This window comes from Asparagus officinalis, chromosome 7 (genome assembly GCF_001876935.1).
Source record: "Asparagus officinalis chromosome 7, Aspof.V1, whole genome shotgun sequence".
In the NCBI taxonomy this organism is placed as follows: Eukaryota; Viridiplantae; Streptophyta; class Magnoliopsida; order Asparagales; family Asparagaceae; genus Asparagus; species Asparagus officinalis.
This window is the reverse complement of record NC_033800.1, coordinates 76,870,678-76,884,118: the sequence shown is the minus strand read 5'-3', so window position 1 is coordinate 76,884,118 and position 13,441 is coordinate 76,870,678. Positions and strand designations below refer to the sequence as shown.

The following is a 13,441-nucleotide window of genomic DNA, read 5'->3' as shown; positions in this document are numbered from 1 at the left end:
GAAAAATAAACAAAGATTACAACTTTCTCCTTTTGTGTCGAACGAATCGCGAGCTCCTGTTTTGCGGTCACTCGCTTTTGTGGGTTCTTTGCCTGCGCCGGGGTTTATCCGTGGACCACCGTGCGATCTATACCCGGTCGGATCTACGCAGTACGACGGGTATTATTTCACGAAGGAAATAATAGCCGGGGGGGATTGGTTCACCAAGAAAACAATCGCCCAAATCTCGGGATCAAAGGCCAAGCTTTGATCCGGAGTGTAATCGCGTAGATCTCAGATCCGATCCCCTCGAACTCTTGCCTTATTTGGCGTTGACGATCGCCGAGAACCAGATCTGGATGAGCAAGTCCTCGAAGTCCTAAAGTTTGAATCTTTTTTAGATCTGAGTCTTCAATCCAGTAGGGCTTCGCCTCCAAAAAATCCCCATGGCCTTGGCCGAGCCACCTATGGGTGGCTCGGTTTTGGCCGAGTCCCTTAGGTGTTGTTTTTTCTGTCTTTTCCCGTTTTTTGGTTCCGCCATGATTCGGTTGATTCAGACTCTGATTCGTTGATCTGATTTGGCAGTAAGTCCGATTCCTGTTTTGGCAGTAAATCCACTTCTGAGTTCGAGTCCGAAACCGATCTTGATTCGGTCGTGATTCATCCGAGTCCGCTCTTGTTTGGATGACTCGTTGACTCCCCGAACCGTTGGCTTGATTCCGCACGCGAATGGATGCATTCCGTTGCTCGCGTGCGATTTGTTGACCTCGTCGCCTCGTCACTCGATGGTTTGTCGAATCATCGCGCCGAGCTATGCCAAGGGACTTATAAGCATTTTTACATGCCTACACTTGTGTATAAGGTCTCTCAAATAAAATAATAATACAGTGTTCATTTAAGTCTAGAAAGTATTAAAATGGCAACCATCAACATGAGAATGAATACGAGGACGTAAGATAATTTGAGGGGTAGATTTAAAATTGGGTTAAATATTCATATTGGTATTTTAATTCCACCCCATTTATCAAGAATGTACTTTAATTATGCAAACATGCTTTAAGGCTTTTTAATTGATTCAACTTACCAACAACGCCATTTTTCTCGTCGGCGACCAGTTTTTAACTATCTCCTTCAACTGCCTTCTCCATGATTTCTCACTCTCTATTTCTCCCTCTCTCTCGCGTTCAAATTCTGAAAATAAAAGGGGCGAATCTGTCCTATTTTGGGTGAATTGGGATTTTTAGAGGGTTAATTCCTACATTTAAACATTGCCACGTCAGAAAATTCATGTCACATCAGCAGCTAAAAAACAATTTAAGTCATCGCGTGCCATGCACCTGACGAGCTCTCGCCGGAAAATTGGTCGCTGACGAGAAAAAGGGTCTTGTTGGTAAGTTGAATCAATTAAAATGCCTTAAAGCAGGTTTGTCTAATTAAAATATCTTCTTGATAAATGGGGTGGAATTAAAATACCAATATGGGTATTTAGCCTTTAAAATTGTAATGATTTGCAAAGCAACTTCAAAAGTAACTACAATTACGGGGGTAAATTAATATGAGGGAGGAAAACATGCATATTACTACCATTTTTACAACTTAACAACGGCATAATAAATTTAAGAATATAATTGTTACATGTTAATTGTAAATTGAAAATCTAAAAAATTTACTTACTCTCTTCTAATTAAGAACTACATAAACTATCTAACAATTTAATTAAGTATGATTTCTAAAATTTAATAAATAGTGATTGAAACAAGATATCTGAAAATGGGTCAAGAAAAGATAAATGTGAATAAGTTTTTGACAAAACAAGTAAAACTTGAGATGATAACAAAACACATAGACACCATGCAGTTTCATGCTTTGAAACTTATTATCTCTGAACCTGGGAAATTTTGTCAGATATTAGCCTTGGGTGAAACTAATGAGTCTATTTGAGTGTAATTAAGAGTGGAAAAAATCATTTGTCTCTATATGTCAAAATGAAACTACGGATTAACAGAGCTCTAAACCCTAAAGGGGAATACTAAAACTACTACTTGGGGGATTTGTGCAATTAACTTAAGCTTATTCACTGCTCATGTGAAAGGTTAAGGGGCTGTTTGGATCGGTAAAACGGAGGAAAGCTGTCAAAAATGTCAGCTATTTGGCAACTTTCCCCCAAAATCGCCTCTTATAGAGATGATTTCGGGGGAAAGCTGGCAAAAAGCTGATATTTTGGCAGCTTTCTCCCTCCTTTCCCCTTCCAAAAACCGGAACCAAACAGCCCCTAAGCGATTCGAATAATTTAGATGGCAATTATAGTATCCTTTAAATCATAAAACTGAACTAATCTCTAAGCTAAACTATTACTTAGAAGAATACATAAATTGTGTATTTTTCAGGGGCTAGGCCGATAAAATCTCTCTTTCCCCCAAAGCAGCCGGATTTTTCAAGATATTCTTCTTTAATTACTGCAGCGACAAAAAAGGCCCCCACTACCTAATTTCCATTAGTTTTATCTCCCCCCGACGTGTCCTTTTAAGATATTTTTATATCCGTCCGGGTACTTATACCTATAAAATAACCCAGATATTTGCACCCGCAGTGGACACTGGATGAGGTGGGGCGTCGTATACCGCCAAATTCTGACCCCCCTGCTTTCTCACTCTGCACCCACGAATTCACCCCAAGATTTAAAAATAAATAAAAATTGTTGGGGGCACCCTATGAAAAATCACAGAGAGAAAAAAAAAGTATTAATTTAATATTTCATCTTTTGCTATTTTTTAGTATTTATTTACTTATTTACTATTATGCCATTTTCGTCAATTTTCTGTATTGGTCTTGTATGCTTATTGTATTGATTTAAAACTATTAAAAAATATGTCATGTTGTCAGTATATGCTTTTGTATATGAGATTTTATGGTAATCACTGTGGGTGACTCCAGAAGGTTAGGAGGTTCTAATATGACTATCATGTCTTAGGTTCGATTTCAAAGTGGATGATAAAAAAAAAGGTTTTTACATGTTAATGTAAGTTTCCCTATAGATTGACCTCTTTTCTTTTACATATGCATATACTGGTATATCCACCAATATAGCTAAGCAATTAGCATAGACTAATGTTTTATCTTTTGCTCTTTTTTTAGTATTTATTTACTTATTTACCGTCATGCCATTTTTTGTCAATTTGCTGTATTGATCTTGTATGCTTATTGTATTGATTTAAAACTATTAAAAAGCATGTCCTATTGTCATTACTTAGTATATGCTTTTGTATATAAGATTTCGTGGCAATTGCTACGGGTGACTCCGGAAGGTTATGAGGTTCTAATATGACTTCCATGTCTTGGGTTCGATTCCAAAGTGGATGATAAAAAAAAGGTTTTTACAGGTTGATGTAAGTTTCCCTATAGATTGACCTCTTTTCTTTTATCCATAATTGACACGAATGTTTTCTCGTATTAGTCCATTATTACATCTTTAATATTTTGATATTAGCTCCTTAAATCGTTGAAATGTATATATGCCTCTTTTTTCTTAGAAATTGTTTCAAAGTCTGTCCTCAAAACATTATTATAACCAAATTATAAGTTACTAAGTTTATTTAAAAAAATAATGCTAGGGGCACACCCTCTACCACACCACCAACCACACCCCCCTCTCCTAGCGCTACAGTAAACCGGGACCCACATGGGATTTTAAATTTTTAAAATCCCATGTGGGTCCCGGTTTACTGTAGCGCTAGGAGAGGGGGGTGTGGTTGGTGTTGTGGTAGGGGGGGTGCCCCTAACCACTCATTTCAAAAACCCAAAGGACTAAGTTCAAAATTTTAAAGAGGGACCACCATGCAAACAAAAATCTTTAAAAGTGATGTGAATACCTGGGTGCGGAAATAATTTCGGTGCGGGTGGGTCGGCTCTTTTATCCAAAATTTGACGCGCATGACTCCAATAATGCACACGTGGCGGCGAAGAAGCCTTGCTTTGAGCAGTCGTGTCTTTGTTTCTCCCCACCTTCAAAGCAACGAACAGAGGGGGAAGAGAGAGAGAGAGAAAGAGTAAAGAGAGAGAAATTTAGGGTTTTTTGGGGGGAGAGAGAGAGAAAGTTTGGGGTTTTTATTGTTATATATTTTTTGTTGGGGGGAATTTGAATGATTTGTGCTGGCCATGGTCCTGGCGCCGATGAGGAAGTCGTTCAAGGATTCGCTGAAAGTTCTAGAAGCTGACATCCAGCACGCTAACACACTGTGAGTTGAGCTTTTTGATCCCCGATCAAAGAGAAATTTTGATCTTCTTCTGTTTCATATTTGGAAATTGAAGGCTTTAGTCATAACTTTCGAGTTTTTTGGGTGTAATTTTGTTTGATTTTGGGCAAGGTTTGTTATTGTGAGCATTTGATTGGGTTCTCCCCCCTAATTGTTGGGTGTTCGCCTTTGGTTAATGATCTAGTTTTCAGACGAGCAGTTAGTTTGAAAGTAGGTGCAATTTTGGGGGATTTTTTTTTATAACATATAGTTAAAAAATTAAGTTTCTTTGTGGCTCAAAGCTATAGTTTCTGTTGATGTGAATTTTTTATTGTAAAAGTTATTATGATTGTGCCATTGATGGTTGCTTATCTGTAACTCTATTGCAGTCGAGTATTTTGCGGGGGATTAATCAATGTGTGGGGATTGAATGCAGGTGCAGAATGTCAAATGTGATAGATTAGTGAGATCCACCAACAAGTTCACAGTTTCATAGTGCTGAGAATTGCTGGATTAGCAAAATTTGGTGATAGGTTAATGGTAGGGTTATCAAATATTAGTAATGTGAGAATGTCTAAAAGGAGAATGCTCTGTTCTAGGAGTTATGGGCTATTGTTGTTTCTTCAAGAAAATGGTTTTAACTTTAGAGCCCCCGTTTTACATTTTTTTCCCTTTGTTTTCTGGCTGATTCTATGTTAGTTGAATGCGTCAGCAATTGTCTTCTCTTTTCGAGAAAAAGCAGTTCTCTTTTCCTGGGCTTGAATGAAAGTGTGAGAACTCAAAGTTATGTTTTCCTAAAGGGTAAAAAAAACAAAAGGAATGAATTGGATTTTGTTGTTTGCATTTCATATCATGATATTGCTTATTCTTTATTTTACTGTGTTGTGTCTCTTAATATTGCTATTTCTTTATTCTGATGTGCAGAGCTTCAGAATTTTCACGGGAGTATGATGGTGCTTGTCTTCAAATGCGCATGTCATATAGCCCAGCTGCCCACATCTTTCTTTTTCTGGTTCAGTGGACAGACTGTAGCCTTGCAGGCGCTCTTGGTTTGCTCAGAATCTTAATATATAAGGTTAATGTCTTCTCAATTCCTTATGATTACCACTTCCTTCTGCTGTGGAATAATACATTATCATTGTGCAGGTTTATGTCGATGGAACAACGACTATGTCAACTCATGAAAGGAAAGCAAGTATCAAGGAATTTTATGGTGAGTAAATTAGCTTGCATTCAGTTAGGAAGTTCTGCGAGGATTCTTAAATTCTTAGATGCAGAATTTTCGTGTTCATGTCAGCTGTGATTTTTCCCTCCCTGATGCAACTGCACAAGGGGATAACTGATATGGAAGATAAAAAGCAAAAAGCAGTGTGTATGGAAAGATACAGAAGGAGAGATGATGAGGACAGGAGAACGTTCTCAGAGATAGATGTCGAGAGAGAGGAGGAATGTGGGATCTGCATGGAAATGAATAGCAAGATTGTGCTACCCAACTGCAGCCATGCCATGTGCATGAAATGCTACCGTGAATGGTATAAATCTTCTCATTGCTGAAAATTCTAATCTAGCTTTCCAGTTTTGTTATCTTTTCTTCAAGGAGTAGTTATTCTTTATCAATGGATTTTTTTTCTTAAACAACTGGTAATGGTAAAACCTTCTTCCGTGTTGTCTTTTTTTTCTGGCACTCTGCATCATTATGCAGTGTGAGTGTGTCAGTATATGCTAGTTGGATGCCATTTTATTTTAGCTAATGGCATACTTTGATATATTTAATTTTATATTCAATTGTTGTGAGATTACAGCCAGAAATTTAGATTAATAATTTATTATTCATCAGTGGAACAATGTTGTGAAACATATGCCCTCATGTGTAATCGAATCATATGCTGCATTATTAAATTGTGAGGAAATATGCTTGTGTGTAGATTTTAAATATTTAAGAGTTCCTGTAAATTTTAAATATTTGAAATTTCCGATGAATATGAACAATTGGAAATATGATAAATTTTTTAAAGGTCTAAAACCCTGGTATATTATGATTTTTAGCATTATCTTTGTAAGGGATTAACCATAGCTGACTTAAATTTTATACAAAAAAAAAATCTTAAACCAATATCAGTAACGAACTATGTTACCCGTGTACTTCATTATTGAAGCCGTACCTGTACCGGAGACGTACCCGACACTTTCCCGTACCCAAACTTCATGGACTCTTCTTGAATATATGCATGCATTTATTACAACATGTACTCAATTAGACGATATATGTGTTAATTTAAAAACTTCTTGAATATATGCATGCATTTATTACAACATGTACTCAATTAGACGATATATGTGTTAATTTAAAACACTTGTCAAAGTACTCAATTAGACGATATATGTGTTAATTTAAAACACTTGTCAAAGACTTCCTGGACGTAGAGCTTACATTTCACATCTGTCTTTTGAAACTAATGGGATATGGGTCGGGTTCGTTTTAGTCCATACCCAAGTTCAAAACTATATAGTTAATGAGTCGTTTAGATGTCTAGTAAAAAAATGAGTAGTTTATGTATGTATGTATGTATGTAGTTGTGTCCCCGTACCCAACATTTTACAGTTTTGCCGTGTCCCCTACCCGTGCCCGTTTCCATGCAACTTAGGTAACGAATTAAAAAGAAAAGTTATCATCAGAACTTACCTCTTTGCTCATGTTGCAACTAGTGGAATGCTAAGTTTTGGTTCTATGGTTGTGAATTAGTTCTTGAGAGATGATTGGAAGTCTTCAGATGCAAGAGAGTCAAAGAATAATGAGAAAGATTGGAACCGTGGAGATGTCAGAACTTTGAGAGAGTCCAATGGTATTTATAAGGCTCTTACACAGATGAACAGGAGGAGAGTTATCAAGAACTCTTGCAAAGAAACAGAAAAAGTCATCCACACTTCTTTGGTTAGCTTCTTGTTTTGTCTACTTTTTTCTTCCTAAAGCCTGTCTCCGCCCTCCCATCCCAAAACAGGAAAATAAAAAGAGACAAAGGTAAAATGAAACTAAGAAGGAAGAAACATGCAAACTAACTAATAAACAAACAAAAAGTCTCCCATTCCCTTCAGCAGCACTCAACAGCTCACAGCCACTGAGAACACTTTTTGCCATAACTTCAGTTTCTGATTCACTCTTTATAGAACCCTATTATCTGAAACAGACAAGCTATGGGATTGACTGAAAATCTTACTACCAGTTTTCAACCAATTGCATCTCGTTAGTAGCCCTGGCGGAATTCCCATTGAAAATTTGAGCAAGTAGATAGACTTACCTTTTTGGTTAGATAAAAATCATAGGTAATCGCTTCCCTATAAACGAAAATAAGCTCAAGAACTTGTTGGAGTCGCATTTTCCATTCCGTAAACTACTGCTGAAGAGCTTATAGTTGTATACGTAGCTAGTGAAGCTGAAGGGGAAATTCTTCACAAATGAAAGATTTATTCTTACAGGTAACAGAACTATTGTTTTCACTAATTCAAATTGAATATATTATCGTTAATCCATCAAAAAATATATATTATTGTTAATATCTGACTATCCTAGATATGGAACACATTGCTGCCGATTTATTTTCCTTCTCTGTTTGCGTACTGCATATCCATTTAGTTCACCTCAAGTGTCTGCTTATCACCTTCTCTGTTTGCGTACTGCATATCCATTTAGTTCACCTCAAGTGTCTGCTTATCAGATGGAAGCTTCACTCACGTCGATTAAATCTTTTATAACATTGCTCTGTATCTTTTTCCTGCCATTTTAATATTACAACAGAGAACCAGAGACTGGCCTCTATAAATTCACATGCAAGTTACAACTCATGTTGGATTACTAGATGACTACGCAATTTATACCTGGCAATATGTTCCACGCCCTGCAATAGTCGGGTTGCACTAGCTAAAAACAATGATACATTAGTTCGCTTAGATTTTTGTTTATTTTCTACTGATTTTACCAGGCATTGAATGTTCAAACTTTTGTTCTGTACACATAATTTCGATAGAAAAATAACTTGCACTTCTCCTTTATGCTGGTGTATATTGACTTAAGACTGTTTCAATCTAGCCAAAAGAATCCATTTGTGACGATTGGTTATATAGTATACTCTTTCAGAATGTTGCATAAAATCACAAGCGTAAAATCATTGATTGATCACTGAATTTGTCCATTTCAGGCATTCAAGATCACAATCATGCCCGTTCTGCCGAGATAGCCTCAAAAGGGTAAACTCTGGTGATTTATGGGTATTCACCGACAGCAGAGACATTGTCGACATGTCGACAGTGTCAAGAGAAAACCTGCGGCGCCTCTTCATGTACATAGATAAGCTACCTCTCATCGTTCCGGATTCCGTGTTCGATTCCTATGATTCTCATGTCAAGTGATAACATATAATATCATCATCAAATCATCATATGATCATTCTTTCAGTTAAGTGGCAGTATAGCTCTGGCTGATTGATTTATGTTGACCTCTGATTTTTATTTGGGGAATGACATTATGGGTCTGTATATTTGTGGTAGGGTTGTTGTAAATACCTGTATAGTTTTATGAAATTTCTGTGGCTGGATGCTAGCGAACCGAAACTCTCTGTTAACTTGCTAAATGTATAGATGTAGGATTTATTTACCTGGGTTGGTTCTCTGTATGGTTTCTGTTCTCTCAACGAATCTCTACTTCTTTTAACTACTTGTAGTTAAGTTTGAATGCGATGCCGGAAATTATTCTGATAAATTTGCTTTTTTGGTTGGTAATGCGGAAATTTTTGATTTTGATTGCCTACTGAAGTCCTGACTTCTGAACTAATTACATTGTGCTTCGAAGATGTTACATCAGGTGATATCAAGAGTACGGCCCAAAATCTAATATTTTCTAATTTCCTCTCCGGATCTCCAATATTGGCATTTCCTTGTGGTGATACTCTTGATTAAATTAGTTAATTTGATTAATTTATTGATTGAGGTGTGTTAGTGATAGTGGAAACTAGTTAGGAACAGAAAATAGGCATGCGATTTGAGGTGTATACATGCAAAAAGGTCCAAAAAGAAAAAAAAAAGAATTTTCTTATTTAACTTTGGACGATAAAAGCGAAAAGATGGGAAGTCTACGTGAGATCCATTTTCTCCATGTTTGTTTGGTTTGCGTGTGCCTTTCTGGTGTAAAGTGAATATCACCTTCCATTTTCTTATTTCTTTCTGAGGTTAGAAATTAAAGATACACGTATATTTCAATCGCTCTCGATCTAAACTTTAGTACCCAATTAAGTCAAATGGATGCATCTTTATTAACTAAGTTGAGTTTTCAAGCTACAGCCCAACTAACACCAAGATGGGGTTAGAAAAATCTGTATAAATTTACGATGGTTATGTTGAAGAATTTATAAACTTTTTTTTATTTAACTGTAAATAAATTACTACATCAAGAGAGGGGAGCAAATTTTCTTTCTCAAGCGAGCATTAAACAGCTTGAATCGATCAAACCAGATGATTCGGTTTTAAAATATGTTTGTATTGCTCTTCGATCGTTCTCTTGCCTCTCTTGTTAATCTTTTTTTTTTTCGCTGGATTCAGATGTTCCCATCTCTCCTCCTCTCAATCTTTTCGTTGCTCCAGTGGGGTTTTTTCCACAACTAGTTGAGATGCACGTGCAATACACGTGGTTAAATATGATGATGATTTAAATTGAAAAAAAATGAATAAAAATAAAAAAGAGAACAAACTTTTTGTGGGATTGATCATCAACTCAATAATCACTCTCTCTCTCAAATAAACTATTGTTATTATTTCCTTCAACTCAGACCGTGGCCACGTGATCTACTATTTGTGAGTTATAAACACATTAATTTAGCACAACATCTCCCTTTATTATTATCTTGAAGTCTTCAAAAGATGTGTGATCAATCATTTTGCAAAGGAATTTTACATATGAATTTACTTGCAATATGTCCATTAAACTTTTAGTTGTAGTTTAACTCATATTCACATTAACGTTTAGTTGTAATTTCACTCATATCTATATTATCTAATATTCTCATTCAATTTTATAGCCCATTCTCCTTATTATAGAAGTAAAATTGAAAGTATAAAGAATTATTTTCTTGCGAAATTAGAACAGTGAGATTATAATATATTTCATCATGTGCCCTGAATATAAAAATTTCTTTTTTTTCTTTGATGCAAGGTCTCTCTCAAATCTTGTCGCAAAAGATGTGAATAAAAAATACTATTATAACTCACTTGTCTAGGGTAATTGTAGTATATATATGACATATAACTTATCTGGAATATTCATATTTGCTAAATGGATTTTGCGATCTTGTGAGAGCAAAATATTAGATGCTCGTATTCAAACTTTTTGACTCTATAAAAGACATAAGAATTTAGAGTACATAGCTTATATATCGTAAAAAACATACTGGTTCACGAAGAATTTTCCTAATAATGATATTATTACAATGATATTACTATTTAGTATTAAATTAATTTTATTATATAAGATTATATGACTATAAAGTATATATATGGAAACCTCGATGCGTATAGCCAATAGTTAGGCTCCACAAAACAGGTTAACTTTACATTATAGTTTGCTATTAGTAGTATTATTGGAAATATCATTACCTTTCCTCTTTATCATATTATTCATATTTTTCTGATGTAAGTTCTCTTTTGCTAATTACTCAATTGGTTATATTTAGTTTTTATAATATCAGAGGTTAGAATATTCTCTTCTGTTTAAAAAATATTGATATTTTTTTTAAATATATACATATAGTAGCAATAGTATATACTTCAGTTCAACTCAAATATTAGTTTGAAGCCATTTAGAGTGAGGTCCTTTCTACGCTAGAATGGTGATATATTGATTACACAATCCAAAAATCAAAGAAGAAATTTCTAAAAAAAAGTAATTTAATATATTAAATTAATAGCTAATTTATAAAATATACATGGGCAATGCAGATAGCTATATATAAGTAATGTATATATATTCATGGAAATTTCATAGTGAGTGACCAACTACAATCATCCTAATTTAAGTCTAAGTAATTATTATTTTAGTTACTAATTTAACACACGTAACTATGGAATAAATCTCAAGCAAAAAATATGAATGAGATTGTATTGTCCTCTAGGTAAATAAATAAATGTTATTAGAGCTCCTCTTTATATTCAATTTAGAAGTAATAATTTAAATTTTTAAGCGCCAAATATTAGTTCAAGTAAGAAAGTAAAGTAATCTATGGTCTATACCTATATAGTCAATCAATCAAATGTATTAAAATTATATGGTAGATTCACATTATATATAATTTATAAAAAATAATACATTAAAGTCAAAATCCTTTTAACCACTATATAGATTGTTTGAAAATTTTGAATATATAAACTATATTGTCTAGGAATGGTGATGTACGCATTTAACTAGGCGTAATACATCTTAAGAATGACTTACTCGTTAATATCATCATTAATTGACGTAGCTATGCATTACATTAAAAACACAATGAAATTTTAAAAAACTACAAAAGAAACACCCTCAAAAGTTTTAAAAATTATAAAAAACACCCTAAAATTTTGGTAATTTATAAATACACAAAACTATTAAACATTACATTGAAATCAAGGAATTGCAAAAAATCATTGAAAATTTTCAAACTTTGGAGGGGTAATTTACAATGTACTAAACTTTAAGGTTTTTTTTGTAAATTTCAAATTTAATATATTTTCAAGTAGTTATGTTCTTTTCAAAAACGTTATAGGTAATATTAACCATGAAAAGTTTTTTCTAAACCTATACTTTTAAAGGGAGTATGTCATTTTTTGCAAATTTTTAATTTTCTGGTGGTGGTTAATAATTTTGTATATTCATTTTAGTGTCTATAAGTTAGAAATTCTAATGGTGTATTTTTGTAAATTATGAATTTTAGGGGGTTTTTGTAACTTTTTTAAACTTATAGGCCTTTTTTTATACATTATAAATTGTTTATAGACTATTTATAATTCATATGTTTTCAATTTACTATTGAGTTAGAAATTCTCAGGGTGTTTTTTATAAATTTGGAATTTTTAGTGTTCATTTGTAATTTTTGAAACTTTAGAGGTTTTTTCTATAAATTATAAATTATGTAGGGGATATTTGTAGTTCTCTATAAACTGCAATAAGTAAATGATTTAATTATATCAAACGTATCTCCTTTATCTAGTAACATGTTAAGTCTTATTATGAATATGATAAAACATTTAATTACCAATTCAAAGATGATAGGATAATTAGAATAGGTTAGGATAACATTATAACATCTAAAGAAGTTAAAGATAATATTGACCATGAAAAGATTTTTCCGAACTCATACTTTTAAAGGGAGTATGATCTTTTAGTCTACATCTTTTTTTTCATTAATTTCTCAGTCTACATCTTTCGTTCGGATTTTATTTCTCAATTAACTAACTTGCATCAAATATTATTCTGTTCTGTTCTAAATTAAGAACAAATGGATATAATTCAATCAAAGTTTATTAAAACCGTCCAAACTAATCGTCTGCCCACCTCTACCTCCCATATATATTATAACTAGGTGGAATGCACGTGCAATGCACGTGGTCAAATATTATAATTGTTGACTTTTAGTTTATGTATTTACTATAACGTAGTTGCAAAAAAGTTTATGATTATCATAGTATATTAAAAAGTTTCAAATATTTCAATATATAAAATATTGTTGGTTTCAACACTTTATCTTCCACATAATTAGTGATGTTTAAAGTCTTAAATATTAATGATCTAAGAGCAATTTAATGATTTGGAATTCTACTTTAAAAATATTAATAGTGTAAGCACCAATATCTAAAAAACTATTATTATTAATAAAAAATAAATCTTGAATTCATCAACATAAATGGTAGATTTTATCTGGTTATAGAAGATTTTGTTTAATTATAAAGAAATCACTCGCACCTATTGTCTACTTTCACTTTCTACTATCTAGCGACCAAGTATTATAGGTATTAAAAAACTTTTTTCTAGAATTTTTAAATTTAGAATGTGCAAATTCAATCAAGAAAGAAAACATAAATTATGTGACCAATTCTAAAATTTGATATAATAATCTTCCTACATTTTCTCAACTAATTAATTTATTTACCAAAACGATTACTCTCTAATTTTAGAAAACTATAAAATATAATATGAGAATGATTTAAACATATTT

At 33.4% G+C, this 13,441-nt stretch overlaps 1 protein-coding gene across 1 annotated transcript; it reads left to right on the top strand.

Moving 5' to 3' along the window:
* On the top strand, positions 3,964 to 8,956 carry LOC109849767. Its single transcript, XM_020419639.1, has 5 exons — positions 3,964 to 4,214; positions 5,136 to 5,286; positions 5,358 to 5,424; positions 5,509 to 5,743; positions 8,405 to 8,956. The coding sequence occupies exons 1-5, from the start codon at positions 4,135 to 4,137 to the stop codon at positions 8,613 to 8,615; spliced, it is 744 nt and encodes a 247-aa protein (XP_020275228.1). The 5' UTR covers positions 3,964 to 4,134; the 3' UTR covers positions 8,616 to 8,956.

Excerpts from the sequence above, each read along its gene's own strand:
- LOC109849767 (XM_020419639.1), top strand. The coding sequence starts at position 4,135 with ATGGTCCTGGCGCCGATGAGGAAGTCGTTCAAGGATTCGCTGAAAGTT. Across the intron at positions 4,215-5,135 it reads ATCCAGCACGCTAACACACT|AGCTTCAGAATTTTCACGGG; the intron begins GTGAGTTGAGCT and ends TCTGATGTGCAG. Across the intron at positions 5,425-5,508 it reads AAGTATCAAGGAATTTTATG|CTGTGATTTTTCCCTCCCTG; the intron begins GTGAGTAAATTA and ends TGTTCATGTCAG.